The sequence below is a fragment of the Aulonocara stuartgranti genome (assembly GCF_965226115.1).
Source record: "Aulonocara stuartgranti genome assembly, chromosome: 11".
NCBI lineage: Eukaryota > Metazoa > Chordata > Actinopteri > Cichliformes > Cichlidae > Aulonocara > Aulonocara stuartgranti.
Genome location: NC_138947.1, coordinates 14,040,933 through 14,056,524, shown reverse-complemented (window position 1 = coordinate 14,056,524; position 15,592 = coordinate 14,040,933). Strand labels below are relative to the sequence as shown.

Sequence of the window (15,592 nt, the reverse complement as noted above, 5' to 3'; positions counted from 1 at the left end):
GCTTTTAAATACATTGTGGAGAGAAACATTTGCACAAATAAGTTACAAATAGACGTACAAGCAAAAACATTTTGTTTTGTCTCACATTTTCAGAATAAGGTATTTATAGCAGCAACTAAACCACAGTTACCTGAAACACTCCAGTGCTTTCAGTCAACGTTTTTAACTCAGTTTAAAACAGAATTATTAAACTTTGGCTTAATTAAATTAGTCAACAGTCTCTGGGGTGTTTCAGGAAAGTCTGCACCAACGATCGGAAGTAAATAAGAAACAGGGAAAAGACTGTTGTCAGCCCTAAAGCGGAGGAAGTCACAGGAGGTAGCATCTTACTCTCCTGCCAATCTATTTTTTCGTTTCTTTTTTCTTTTTTTTTCTTTGCAGCAGGCAATGCTTATTGATCGCTATGATTATCATAGCCATCCATCCACATTTAGCTGCATTTTCATAGTCTCTTTGCTGAAAGCTGTACAAGAACTGCTTCAGCATAAAGCTGTTGCACTGAGCTGAAGGTTTGCCAATGCACAGATTATCTTATCCCAATAACTCACTGTGGCTGGCTTTATCACTACAATAAGAGGAAGACAAGCCACAACAACACATTGTCTACATAGAAACAACAAGACAAGAACGTACAGTAGTATGAAGTTAGACTTCGAGTTTCTGTGCCCTCTACATGAATCAAATTGCACTCACTGCTTCACTTTCATTGAAGGGAACAAATGCGTTTTTTAGATATAATGATAACATAAAAGAAGAACTCTGCGTCATTTATCAAATAATCGAAATGCTCTAGACAGGAATTAGACAATCAGAGCTCTCCAAAGTGATTGATGGGACATGCAGCCAATTAAGGGCCTAGAATAAATTTATGTAGATGGGATCGTGTATCTGAATTACATTCATCTGGTACAGCAGAGGTTAATGGCAGATAACCTCTGTCAGATTTTTTTTTCATTAATATCATTATGGTAAGTGGGGTTGAGAATGGACGTAACTCACTGAAAGTGTATTATGCAAACAAATAATGTACCCACTACTGCACGACCAGTAAATCGTGTAGAAGTTTGAACTAAGATTACTGTCACCCGTAAGAAAATGTGCGTATTGGCTCCGACTGACAGGCTCACCTGGTCGCGTGATATGTTTCATCCCTAAAACACAGTATTTTGTGCTAACGCTACAATACATTTTCTCTTAATATTAATGGTCCATTTGTATATTGAAATATGCACCAAACATTTAATATTCTTAGCAATAAATTGGAGGAATTCATTTGCAGTAAGTGAACAGGTGTGGCCTTGGTGTTGGGTTATAAATTGTGCTAAATCTGGCTTTTGCTAGTAGCAGGATAATCACCGAGGAGCAGGCCAAACACTGTTGGGGGTTAATCAGGGAACAAAATGACCACCTGTTTTTGCAAAGTGATGAGGAAAGTCTCACTCGGCTGATTGGTGCATTTGTACGGGGACTATTTTTGGGGTGGCTTCCTGATTGCTCTCCTGGAGGATGGCGGCTTAAACAAGGTAATGTGGTTGTTCTGATGATTACACAGGATAACTACACTGGAGTTACTGCCCGCTGGCAGAGGGACCACAATTAAATGTCTGCTTTAGGAAGTGGACACTTACTGTAAATCCGCGGCCTCTCTTCTGTGTTCTTCACGTGTATCCTCTCACAGATCTGTCATGCCACACACAAGCAGGCACACTTAATCGCAAACAAACAAATAACTACAAGTGCTTTGGCTCGGATGCTGATAAATACACCTGGAAGCATTGTATGTGGACACATACAGCCAAGAGCAGCCATGTGTGCACTCGCACAGTCAGTCATATGGAAAGCGCACATATACACACACACACAGATCACACTTTCACACAAGCATGTACTCACACTTCCTGTGTGTGGCTTCTGCCAGCTTTCTCCCTCTGCATGCCGACTGTGTGTCTGGCATCGGGGTCAAGGTCTGGAGCCACACACAAGCTGTGCGCTCTGCCTGGCTTTTACACACTCTGAATGGGCTTTATGAATGGCTAGGACTCAATGACTGAGTCAACACCAGGGGCCATACTCAACCCAATCCGACAACGGGTTTTGGAGATAAGTCAGAAATGACATTCTCCCAGCACAGCCAGGAAGCATGTTTAAATTAATATGCCACCAGGTTTTCTTTTGTTTTGCACTGCAAACATTGTGCTGTGGAGTGTGTCAATCCACAGATGTGTGGCTTGTTTGCCATTTCTGGCTGAGCCCAAGTGCTTTTAAAAAACACTACGAGTGTGCATAGGGTGAAAGTGTGCGCATGTGTTTGTGTTCTCATTGTCCCGTCAAAGCTGCTGGATCCGATCGCTGCAATGGATCCAGCTCTCGACATTGCGTGGAGCTGGTGACTTTTACAGCTGAACTGACAAATAACGAGCGATCACCCCTCGCAAGTCCTCACCACTGCTCTATCATCAGGTCCAGCACTCGATTGACATTTAGATCTGAATCCAGGCTCAAGTCTGGCTCGACAAAGGGGGCTGCTGGGGGGGTCAGAGGGCGGAGGCCGGACGACAGCGTTTCAAGCCAGTCAGCAGCGTCGAACGGTGTTGGAGCCCGTCGTTTCCGGGACCTCCTGGTGGATGGCAATGGGGAGGTACAGATGGGCGGTGGAGGAGGAAGTGGGACTACCTGGCTCGGGTTTATTACAGCAGGGGATGGAGGAAGCTCCAACAAGAGAGAGGAGCAAAGAGGTGAAAGCAGGGAGTTGTCGTCCTTGTGGTGCTGCTGGGAAGCCTGGGACTGATCATTTTGAAGAGGAGAAGGAGAACGGGCTGAGTGGGCAGGAGATTTATGGTCAGACACATTGACGGAGTCTGAAAGAGAGCCAGTACAAGGAATTAGACGATGAAAGCAATCCGAGTGTTAGTGAAAAGGAATTCTTTATTAATTGTGTGAGACTGACCGACAGAAGCAATAGGCTCATCTAGAATGTCATCAATGGACTGCCGAGGGTCCATCTGTTAGCCAAAGAAAAGGAGAAATACTTCATTTTACAGAACAAAAGATACTCCTTGTGATCTCCTGTTCATCCAAAGACTCCTGACCTGTGCTTTCTGGATAGCCTCCTGTAGCTCTTCCTCCAAGCTGCGAACAGAGGGTAAGGTCTGAATAGGACTTGCTGTAATCTGCACTGGCAGTTCAAAGTCATTGCCAATTGCATCACAGGGCTGGCAGCAAAACACCTGATTAGAAAGAAGAGATAAATTGTTTGACAGGTGGCGTATGCGCATGTTTGCATGTTTGAGAAATGCTCCTAGATGGAAGGCTGTTTAGTGTGCCACTGTGCAGAATAATTTATACCCATTTATCCAGGACATGTGTGCTCTGTTTTGTATGTTTACCCGTGTAAACAACACCTCTGCGTGTGCATCTGTTTCTTGCTTCCCTCTAGAGCATCCCAGGTCCTGTTGCAGGAACGGATGGAGGGATCCTCCACAAGACTAGTGGAAAAAGATTTTTATAAAGCAGTCACATCATTAAATGATCATTTCTCGTATCAACATCTGTCACACCAGAAATCTGAGTCTGTCTGTCCTCACCTCATTGCCGGAACATGTGGAGCGGTCTCTTGGCCTGCTCCTCATTCTCTCCCTCATCTCCAGCTCCACACTCAGCTCCTGCTGCTGTTGCTGCTGCCGCTGCTGCTCCTTCTCAGTTCTCCAGGGAGTCCCACACTGTAGGGGTGAGGAGGATGACATGGGAAGACTGGGACTTGGAGTTCCCGAGGCAGTGCTGGCAGGAGCTAAGAAGACCGTGTTGGTGAGACTGCACGGTTCCCCCGCCAAACTGACTGATGCAGCATTTGTGAAACCGTTTGGGACAGTGTTTAGAATTCCATTTGGAACTCTATTTGGAGCGCTGCTGAGAATCCCATTAGGAATTGCCCTATCCTGGATGTAAAGCTGCTGGTTCGGGCTGCTGCTGGGCGAGTCTAGCCCAGAGCTGGAGCTGGAGCCAGGGCTCTGGCTGGATGGCAATGAGGGGCAGGGGGTGAGTGGCTCCGGGCTGGTACCCAGCTGACAGAGGGGAGCCGGGGTGAGGCAAGCACTGGGAAGCTGGAAAGGACGAAGTCGCTGCAATAGGGCAGGCTTTGTGCCGGAGACAGGAAGGCCGCGCTTACGCAGCTGCTGCCGTAACTCTGACACCTGAGGAAGAAGAAATGGAGGCAATTATTGGACTATTGGAAAGATACTAGTGTAGGTACTTGGTTTCCTTTAATTGTGGATCATTTCTCAAACATTTTAAGCCATTTTAGCGTCTCTGTTCTCTGATAAACATGATTTTCTTACTGTTAAATCAACCAGATTAGCAGGGAGAAGCTCAGGCTTTGATGGAGGGTTTGTGTCCGTAGGGGTGTGATTGGTTGTAGCAGGAACAGGTTGGGGATTCTGTGGTATGGCTCCCGAAGACTTCAGATCACCAGGTTCGCCACTAAAAGAACGACAGGAGCATGAACTCAAGTAAAGATCAGCTAAGTAGGATCATAATAAAATACCCAACACTGTGTCACCCACTAATCTGTTTGTGTACCTGGGTACAACAGTGATCTGTTCTTGTGGTTGTTGCTGCTGCTGCTGCTGCTGCTGGTTCTGGAGGATTTGAAGCTGAAGGAAGACCTGCTGCTGTTTCAGAAGATCAGAATAGGCTGGGTCTAAAGACTGGGTAGGGTTAGGGCTCTTCTGTTTGGCTCCCACCCCTGAAAATACGTAAATATTCTGGCTAAACTCAATCACTTTATCACCTGAGCAAACCTTGATCTGATGAATGAGTGTTGCTGTTTAAGTAAACCAATTATATTGGTACCTCCGGTCCCAGCCCCTCCTCTCTGGTCTGGAGGAATGTACTGATGATATTTGAGTTTCCTCATTTTGGGCTTGGTGTCCCGCGGTTTCCGTGGACGGGGGAGATGGGTGAAGTTAAGGGAGTGAGGCAGAGTTGAGGTGCAGGGGTTGTTGGGAGGCCGAGCTGTCTATAAAGACGCATTTAGAAAACTTGTGAGTTATTTCAAGAACACTTTAAACCATATAAGAGTAAAAAAAAAAAAAAACAAATGAGTCATTTGACATATGACATCATTAGCTGCACGCTACAATCCAATCCAACTTTATTTATATAGCACTTTTAAAAACAACAAAGTTAACCAAAGTGCTTTCCAATAATAAAACAGAGATAGCAGTTAAGAAAAGCTACATGAAATGCATAAATGCCTCACAAATCCCCCAGATGACAGCATGCGCAGGCTCCGACATATAACCAAGCTGCTCATGTGTGAATGCGTTAACCTCTGGGGCAAACACTGAGGTCCTCCAGAAGTGCAAATTGACATTAATGAATGCAGAGCAGTTTACAGCAGAGCATTGTTTCACAGGAGTGACCATCCTGTTAGGTGAAAGACCTCTACATTTGTCTTTTATCTCTCACGTTGTACACCTGCTGTGAGTACAACTACAGCAAGCACATACACACAGGCGTAAGACGTAAACACTGTTTCCTGGATGAAAATTTTACATACACAGAAAATAATCAACTCACCAAATAGCACCCACGTAGGATTTTTGTTAGCTCTATGTAGCAAAATGCACATTTTTACACTTATCTTTTCAGAGCATGCAGAAGGTAAGTGTTTTTTACACTTATGTATCATTGTTAGAAATTTTGAAAGTGGTAAAAACTAAAGAACACAAAAGAGAAACAATATAACCAGAGAGTATTACATGAAAAGTAGCAATATTAGCGACATGATCCAGGTTATTCAATTATGAAATTGGTCTGAGATCAAAGTCCATGATTTAGACTTTTAGGGTCAAAGCGTAGAGAAGGGTTAATGTTTTAACAATGATGCAGTTTATGTCTCCCCCTCTCTGTGGATGTTTTATTACATCCATTCCCACATACAGTAAAGATCTGTGGTATATATGACAGCTAGAAGTGTACCAGCAAGGGTGAAAGTTTACAAGATGCTCGTGAGACCAGCTGTTACATGTGAGGCGTAGCCAGAGGCGGGTGAATTAAAAGTGCTGAGATTTGCATTTGGAGTGACAAAGATGGACAGGATTTTAAAAAGTGAGTACATCAGAGGGACAGCTTAGTTTGAATGGTTCAAGGACAAAGCAAGAGAGGTGAGATTAAGTTGGTCTGGACACTTTCAGAGGGGAGATACTGGGTACACCGTCGGAGGAATATTGGGAAAGCTGGAGGAGCTGGGTTAGTAGGAGAAAGGCGGAGGCAGAGAGGTTTATGGATGAGAGAGGACACGCAGGTGGTTGGCGTGACAGAAGGAGATGCAGACAAAGATGCAGAAGATTGGAAGAAATGGAAACAGATGATCTGCTGTGAATGAGAGCAACCGAAAACAGAACATAGAAGAAAAAAGGAAAGCGTCCATGACAGCTGCTCAGCATGTGTCCTTTATGGAGTACAAACTGTTGGAGATGCATGAATTGCATAAGGTTTAGAGTATTTTTAAAATGAGCTTTTTTCTCATGCTATGTCATGCATTTTGTTTTGTGGCTTGTGATAATTTAAGAATTTAAGACAGCAACTCGGAAGTTCAGAAATGTGACTTTTCCACAAACCGTCCTTTTTCAGCGCCAAGATGTGCACGGCTTTTCTTCTTTTGTTTTCATGTAGCTTAAAGCAGCGGGGTTTGTATGTGGAGGAGCATGCATTAACCCCAGCTTACCTTTGGCAGCAGGGGTGTGGTCTGAGAGGTCAGATACATCCCAGTCGGCCTCCCAGTCGTTGCCATGGAGTTTGAGTCACTCAGCTTTACGCTCATAGGTTGTCTGATGCCCTCGGTTCCCGGGAGCACTGCCAAACCAGACTGAAGGCAGAGTATCAGATTATTAGAGCTGACATATGAAGCTATTTATAAACTCAACAGCTACTGAATATATGCTTTAATATGTTTGTCCGTGGTTATAACTGAGAGCTCATATTAGACATTTTTTCCAAAATATGTGTGTTTTTATTAAAACTATATACTTAGTGCCATTCCTTCACCTGAGCATGACAGGGACCGTGGTTAAGGGTCGGGACCAGAGCCGAGCAGTCGCTCAGTAATTGGTCACCTGAGAGCCTCGGCAATGAAGAAAAAGCTGGTGATTGGTGAGTGCTGTGCTGCTCCGTGGGTGAGGATGAGGAGGAGATGTCATCTTCGAAGACATCAGCAGTCAGAGGGAAGGAGGCAGGACCTGAGGAAATGAAAAGCAAATGGAAGTAAGGTCAAAAGACAAGGCTGGGGGGGGGAAGTGTGTGGTGGTTCATGCAGATGCGCGTTGACTCACCGTTCTCCGGAGGCGGCGTGCGTTCGAGCTGCTGCTCCACAGGTCCAGGCGGGCGCTGGATCCTCTCAGTGAGGTCCTGCGCCTGGCGAGCTTTCTTCTGCCTGTGGGCCCCACACGCAGTCCGCTCTACGGGTGGGAGAAAGTGGGAGGGATGGTGCAGATAAATGAGGAGAATGGGACAGATGGGAGATCAGTGGAAAGAGGCAAGATAGGAGAAAGAGAAGCAACAGGATTTCAGAACATATGCAACGTGAGCGTGCGCAACAGCTTTGCCACAGGCGATCAGTCCCGATTCAAAGCAGCAGAGGCATCAAAAACAAGTAAACACGCCTGCCCATGGGGAAATGTATTCCCTTGGAAATGAAGGCAACACACACACGCACGCAATCACACATTTTTAAAATGTCACAGAAGGACTATTAAGGAAATTATACATTTTGAAAAGCCAGATGCTATAATCATAGTGTTTTAAAATTAAAAGGCAGATTAGAGGAGAAGGAGGTGAGTGGCATGATGAGAGAGGGAGATCTCAGTAATAGCCGAAAATGATGACTCTGATTCCTGGATTGACAGGTTTATCACGTGCTGTCAATCCCTGATATGTCCTGCCGGCTGCATGTGGAGCAGCGTTAAAGTGTGCTACAAGGTCACATTTCAGTCTCGCTGACAGCTGATGAAACACAAAGCCCTTTGTGAGATTTACACACTTCACATCTTTGCACTACTACTACTACTGTACGACGGGGAGCGGAGAACAGCACAGATATGATATAACGCAGACCGAGAGAAATGGACAGGAGGGGAAGTGTGTTACAGTGAGCTACGCTGGGAGCATACAGAGCAAAGCAAGGAGGAGACAGCAACGTTACTGTGGGCATGGTATCACCTTGTGCAGTTTCAGCATTCAGACCACCAGGAGGCAACTTCTGAGTGGCACCGTCATCAGTTAGACGCTGCATCAGGAAACAGAGGGTCAAACCAACAGCCAAGGCCCAGAGGAAAGTTGAATAAAACTTTATTGTCAGTGCAGCCTAATGACATATTATTACACCAGGATTATTGCAAGGTTTTGGGAGACTTTCTATTGAAACTAGTGCAAATTAGTTTTCTTTAGTTGAGAAGAGACTTAATCATGAATTATATTTCTTATGAACTCACAGCAGTAACCTGACATTTGGACTCTTACTAATATAATCACCAACCAAGATTCATAAAGATATTTAGAGGGTTCAAATGTGTTGGATGCTTCAAAATCAGTTTGGTGTGAAGTGTGAGAAATTAATTTTTTATAAAAAGAGACAGTATTCAACTCACCAGAGCTTCACTCTGGTCTTTCTCAGCTTTTTGAGGCGGGCACGTGGATTTCAGCCCTGTTCCAATCAGACAGACATGCAGTTAAAGATGAAATGTGGAAAAGCAGAGTTTTAAAAAAAAAAAGATAATTTGTTTTTCTTAATCCAAACTCTCATATTAGACTATTTCAGAGAACAGTAGCCTAGAAGAATAGAAACTCAGGTGATGGGGTGCATCAACAAAGCAGCGTCAGCTTTCAAATGATCCTTCCAAGTTACAGCATGAAGCATCTCAGACACTCTTTTGTGTTGGCAGGCATCAAAAACGGAGTAACCTGCAGCCAGGAGAGAAGTGAAGCAAGGTGCCTGCCTGTCGGATGGGGATTGTTTTTGTCTGCTTTTTAATACATTTCTGCACTCGGCACTTTGAATTCTGTGCATGACACAATTTATTTATGCTCACATCTTCAGATAATGATTGTTGATTGTTCCAGCTTTATATATTTATCCTCATGTCTTCAGCATGTGAACTTTTCCCCTTTCTAATAAAGTGCATATCTACTGACAGCAATAGACTTTTTAAAGTAAAAATAAAAATGTGCTTTTACATATGGAGTAATATCTACATTCACCAGCTACTTTTTAGGTACACATACTCAGCTGCATGCTAATGCAAATATTTAATGATCTAATGGCATGGCAGCAACTAAATGCGTATGAGCTTCCTTTGTAAGTTCAAACTGACCATCAGAATGAGGAAGTCTGTGATGAGCTGGTGTGAGTCTTTCAGAAACTGCTGATCTGCTGGGATTTTACTGCACAACCATCTCTATAGTTTACAGATACTGGTCTGAAAAGCAGAAACTATCCTGTGAGTGGCAGTTCTCTGGGTCTCAATTTCTGCTGCCACATTCAGATGATAGGATCAGAATTTGGCATAAACAACATGAAAGTATGGATCCATCCTGACACGTCTCAGTGGTTCAGACTGCTGGTGGTCGTGTAATGGTGTGGAGGATGTTTTCTTGGCCCACTTTTGAGCTAAATAGCAACAGAGCATTGTTTAAATCCCACAGACTACCTGAGTATTGTTGCTGACCATTTCAACCCAGTACTAGCAAGGTGTATTTAGTAAAGTAGCTAGTATATTTTATTTTTATTTTGTTTATGGTATAAAAAATACTTTTTTTCTTATTTTATCCATTTTTTGGGTAATGCTGGGATTATTCATCTAAAATACAACAATATTAAAAGTAAGGTAGCAAAAAACTACCCTTTCAATATATTGTAATTTAAAAGGTCTGAGTGGGAACTAAATGCTCACACGTCCTTTTAACTGTGTTTTCAGGCTTTAGAAAACCAAACCCATTCATCTGATTAATTGCTTATCCAAGGGGAGGGCTCGAGCCTAGCCTAACCATAATGAGGTGAAAGGCAGGTTACAGCCAGGTCAGGTCACCAGTTTGTCTAAAGGCTAAGAAATACCTAAAATATATATATATGTGTGTGTGTTGATTTATTTATTTTGTTTTGTTGTTGTTTTTTAGACAAATCAGGCGAGTAGTATAAAGAAAATCTGTGAAACCAAGATCTGGTAAAACAAACGGTTAAACTGAGGACTTTAACCTAAGAGGGTGGGTTTCATATCCTATGTGAAGTCAATGTTTACTTGTTTACTTATTTACTTATTCACGTTTCTAGATTTCTGATTACTGCAGATCAAACCTAGAGCCTTATTGAGTTTTGTAGATTCATGTACAAAAAAAGTTTTTTTTAATATATAAATAAATAAATTCAGCATTAATCCAACCATTTTGCTGTTACAAAAAACGAAAAGGTCAGTATAGTAAAATCTAAAAAGAAAAAAATTTAAAAAACTGGGCAAATCAATGAGCAATCGCCTTCCACTGAAAAGAAGTGACTTGAAGATCATTAATATGAAATGCACCCTGCAGTCATAGTGTAATGGATCAATCACAATGTTAATGATACACGTAGACTAACCTGAGTCTGCATTGATTTCACTCAGCCTTCGGTTCTGAATCCTCAGCTGCAGGACTGAAAGACAAGATTGAGCTGTGTTACCAAGAAAATGATTAAGTATTACACTGATGGAACAGTACATTAGTTTCATTTCATTGAAGGCAAAATTACATATCTGGAATAAGAAATCAGACTGACGTAGGAAGCTCGGAGTTAAGCAATGCTAGACAGCACGCTCACTGTTAAATGATATGGCCTTCAAACTCATGTTACCCCATGACTTTGCAGTGCTTGTAGATTATATATCTCCTTGAATGCTGGCACGCACATATTAACATACACACACAAACAGGTGAAGCACGGAAGGGCTGTGCCCGTGACACAAAGTCCCCACCCCCCACCTCGCATGATACATTTCAGCAAGCATTGAGACCTGAGAGACCTGACAAGGGGAGGGTAGGAGAGGACTGCTCGAGGGGGGGGTGGAGGGCAATAACTATTTATCTCTCAGTATGTCTATTTCTGTTGGTCCCATCCCCCCCTTCAGCTGTCCCGTTCTCTCCACAAGCCTCTCATGCATGCCCTCCCCCTCACATCACTCTCATATGTGCTGCTAACTATACTCTTCCTGCTCTTTCCTGCCTTTCTAACTCTAAAATTTAAAAGGTTTCAAGATCTGTATTTAAAGCAGCCTTACGTATCAGTCCCCTGGGTTTAAAACAGGATAGGGAAGCAGTGTTAAGGTAGTTTAACTGTTCCTGAAGGGCCAAATAAATATAATATAATACATTTTCCCTTTTTGCACCAAAAAGTCAGTAATTGTCTTAAAATCTTTAAAAATTTCTGCAGGGACGCTCCAGATGAAGAGCCGACAGCTTTAAAGCTGTGAAAAACAAAGACAAAGAGTTATCAGATGCTTTGTTTCAAGTGGCTACAAGCTATAAATAATCGCTGTTATTCTATTCAGTTGGATGTCATCATCTAATACGTGCACGTCCAAGTTCGAATTAAGTGCAATCATAATGCTAGCTGACAAAGGGATCAACAAGTTGGATATAGTGGTAGATAAAATATATTCCTCCAGCTCAGCTATGTGCATATACGCTTTCTGACAGAGCAGCTGCTTATAGAATCACGTTTTCCAGCAGGTGTTTGCACACCTAGGGGACTGTCTGTGTCATTTTCTCGCCGTTCTATTTTGCCAGCCGTTTACGACAGCTGCGTGGGAACTCAGCAGCAGCCGCTGCAACTTGTTGGGGAAACTAGCATCGTGTAGCTTGGGAAGGGTTGCCTAATGCTGTTTGTCACAGACTGCTGGCTGCCTCCTGAACGGTTCACTGTTAGGTTATTATCACACCTATCACTGACAATGATATTTACATTTTGGTAGGAATGCATGAAGACATCATTCTCCTTTAAACTCGCGCCATTTGTGCCTATTTTATGTTTGGGATTTCTGCTTTTGTGCAAACCCTTAATGGCTGATTTGATGTGGACGAGAGTCAGACAAAAGGTTTGGTACACCTCTTCCTACTTTAGCAATATTAGAACCAACATCTGAGGATAATTGTGGGGTCGTTTGCTTTTGCTGCTTTACAGTTGTCATTCAGATCTGATCAAACCACACTCACCATCAAGGTGAAGCAGCTTAGCTGAGCTTTTCACTGTTACATTTTTAACATAATAATAATTATAATAATAATTGTAACTCGGGGGGGGGGGGGGGGGGGGGGGGTTATAGGTGAGGTCTGATTGTTTGTCATTTGGACATGAATTATTAATAAGACATAGATTTTAAATCTGGTTTGCAGAACCTTCAAATAATGAGGACTTTTCTGGTAAAGACCCACAGTCAGTTTTTTTTCCATAAGCACAACAAACCAGCCCGTTTCCTGATTGAAGTGTCAGACAGTAACGTTCAGAGATCTTTATCCTCGGGGTCAGCGGATTTACTTCTGTTCAAGACATCTCCATATGTCTGTCTGTAGGGAGCGATCACTAAATCCATTCGCCATGATCAATAACCTTCACTGGATTGATCACATGATCAACAGTGTGACTGACTTGCCAATAATCTTCGCAGACATTTCAACTCAAAATATTGATGATCATGCATGTGCGCCTGAGATGAAAAGCCATTGTTGTGGGAAAACGAGTCCTTCTCTCCTTTAATTGGCATGAGCTCAAATCCTCACCTGAGCGGAACTTGTTCCGGATGAGAAGCGACCTCTCGGAGGCCAGCAGTGTCATGGTGGAAGGGGGGGGGGAGACGATGGGGGCACGAGAGAGGAAGTGGAGCAGAGAGAAAGAGGAAATTCCTGGCGTCACCCTACCAGGAGGAATGGACTCCTCTCCTTCTGTCTCTCACTGTTGGGAATGCAGAAGAGTGGAGGAAGCAGAGGAGAGAGGCAGACAGATGCTTGTTAATCCACTGATAGACACAAACCAATATTGATAGAGGCACACAAAGCATAGCGAAGATACATTGAGGAGGAAATAGAGACGAAAAGCTTCTCAGACCTACAGGCAGACTGAACTTTATGGTTAGCCGCTCTGGCAACAGCAGGCCTCCCTATAGACAGCCTGTCAATCACACAGAGAGTCACAAGGCCCACCCACAGAGACAGAACTAACGACACAGAGAATTAAACAGATGGGAGGCTTTTAGAGAGAGACAGGGCAAGGAGCCAGACGAGGAAGACTAGGAGAAAAAGTCGAGTTCACGTGAGTGAGGGAGACAGAAACCCCAGCAGATACTTGGACGTCAGGGCTGGAGGACACTGATTGCGACGGACAAACACAAACTCGCAACACCTACAGCATGGCGCCGGGGACGGCAGGCCAAAAATGTGCCTTCCACTAAAAGGAAGATGAGCTGACTCTGAAATAGAGAGAGAGCTGGGAATCTACATGAGCTGCATTAGTGCACATACACACACAACCTATTAACAATATTGATTTGAACTGGCCAGCCACAAAACACCCAAAGGAAGCCTGTTTGAAGGGACTCTACAAACACACACACAAACAAAACCACACACACACACACACACACACACTCTGGAATAGCTGAGGTTATGCATACTAAATCACCGCAGAGCTCTTCCTATTCCCAATCCGATAAATGCACACACTTCACTTATTTACAGCCTAAAGAGTCCAAAAGAAGGCCTCTCGTTCATTAATGCAATCAAATAACAAGCAATTGATTGAGATTTCACGTCTGGCACAGGCATTGTTTCACAGCAGGGTGCTGAGTCACAAGAAGGAACTAAAAAACACAGAGAGAATAAAAGCAAGAGAATGAAAGAGAATACTTACAGGAAAAGAGAGAATTGAGTCCCTCGGGGGAAATTGGAGTGGATTTAAGATTAAATTGAGAGAGGTGCGAGATGGAGGAAGAGAGGGAAAGAGAGAACTTCGTAGTGCGTTTAATGACGATTTCTTTCTTTCATGTTCTTTTCATATCCTTAGTTTTTTGGGTTTTTTTTCCTGAAGGTGAAACGCAAGGAGGGAAAGGATCTGCGGTTCCTTCGTCCTCCTTCCGATAGAAGTTCACCGTCTCTACCTCTGCCTCGCTCTCTCTGCCCCTCTCCCCCCCCGTCTGCCCCAAAGCATCCTGGATCATCAGTGCCAACTGTGAGCGACTGTCAAACTTCACCCCTCCCCTGCAGTGACCTCACCCCCACCAACCCCCCACCCCTCTCTTTTTGCTTGGAGCAATTTACCCCCTTGACATCTGCAGACTGAAAGAGTGAGGAACAGATTACAGGACAATAAGTACTTCTGTGTTTGTTGCACTTGACTTTAACATAGAAGAGGATAGAGCAGTCGATTTAATGTTAGGAGCTGGACTGTCGCATGATGTGATGATAGAAAAGTGTAAGCAGGATTTCTTTAAGAAAGGGGGGACAGTTTATTATAAAGCAGCTAGAAGAAGAGTGTTTTGGACTCTCTTCAAGTCGTGCACGGCTGCAGGCTCATATGCTCCTGTCAAGACACCTTTAGGTCACCCCCCCCCTAAAGTGATTTACTGTTCTGTGTATGTGCAAGTGTGCAAGTGTGTGAGTGTGTGTGTATGAAACACAGCACAGAGAGTCACAGGTCAGTAAGTTAGTGACCGTCAGCATACACTATACAGTGTGGTTCCAGCAAAACCAGTCAAGTTTTACCTCAAAAACAAGCAGTGTTTGCCAGTGCGTGCATGATGTCTACACATGTATACATACGTGTGTGTGTATGCATGTATATGTGTGGCTAATGCTGCAGAGGGGAGGGGGGGAGAAGCAGAGACACCTGTTCAGTCCTTTTGACAGACAGACGGGTGTGTGCTGGTTCAGCAGGTCATGGAGAGGAAGGGAGGCAGAGAGGGGAGGTAGAGAGGCGGAGGCGACGGGTAAAAGTTGGTGAGGAAAGGAGGCCGACACACATGACGGAAGTCTTACTGGTGAGGACAGGAAGTGTGGTGACAGGGAGACAGTGGGTTAAAGCTCTTTTTATCTGATAAGGAGAGAAAGACACCAGCACGGAGATCCACTAATCAGAGAACACGGAGCAGAGATAGCACTGCATGGGCCAATTACGGTTGCCATGGAACAAAATGGAACAACTAATGGAAGACAAAATGAATGGGAACCTTAATTTAATAGATGGTTATAGACAGAGCGCTCTTTCAGGTGCCATTTGCACAGTACGTCTGTGTTTGTCATCATTATAAAATCTCACCTTTGGCAGCTTTTCCTCTCATGCCCTGCAAAAAGCATTTTACACACTGCTCCGACACACACATACACATATATATAAACACTGACAGCGTGCCATGTTATTGTAGGAAAGGTGATGTAATTGCTTTTTCCTCTGGTTCCCCCCCATCGCAGCTTCACCCTCTGCTCTGCAGCAGGGACTCCCTCTCTGATTAACACCTGTTACCCTCCTTCTCTGTCACACACACACACATATGCACAGACAGACTCCACAGTGTTAATC

The 15,592-nt window shown here is 43.8% G+C and overlaps 1 protein-coding gene across 1 annotated transcript; it reads right to left on the bottom strand.

Moving 5' to 3' along the window:
- Positions 1 to 8: 8 nt before the first annotated feature.
- LOC309717214 (myocardin) lies at positions 9 to 14,189 on the bottom strand. The gene is made up of 16 exons (XM_082551606.1): positions 13,928 to 14,189; positions 12,802 to 12,973; positions 10,628 to 10,681; positions 8,646 to 8,701; positions 8,218 to 8,284; positions 7,332 to 7,457; positions 7,048 to 7,238; positions 6,728 to 6,868; positions 4,849 to 5,014; positions 4,576 to 4,741; positions 4,335 to 4,476; positions 3,585 to 4,190; positions 3,387 to 3,485; positions 3,090 to 3,227; positions 2,948 to 3,002; positions 9 to 2,858 (listed from the first exon to the last, which is right to left on the bottom strand). Exons 2-16 carry the CDS (start codon positions 12,854 to 12,856, stop codon positions 2,440 to 2,442), a joined length of 2,481 nt encoding a protein of 826 aa, XP_082407732.1. The 5' UTR covers positions 12,857 to 12,973; positions 13,928 to 14,189; the 3' UTR covers positions 9 to 2,439.
- Between the last annotated feature and the right edge of the window lie 1,403 nt (positions 14,190 to 15,592).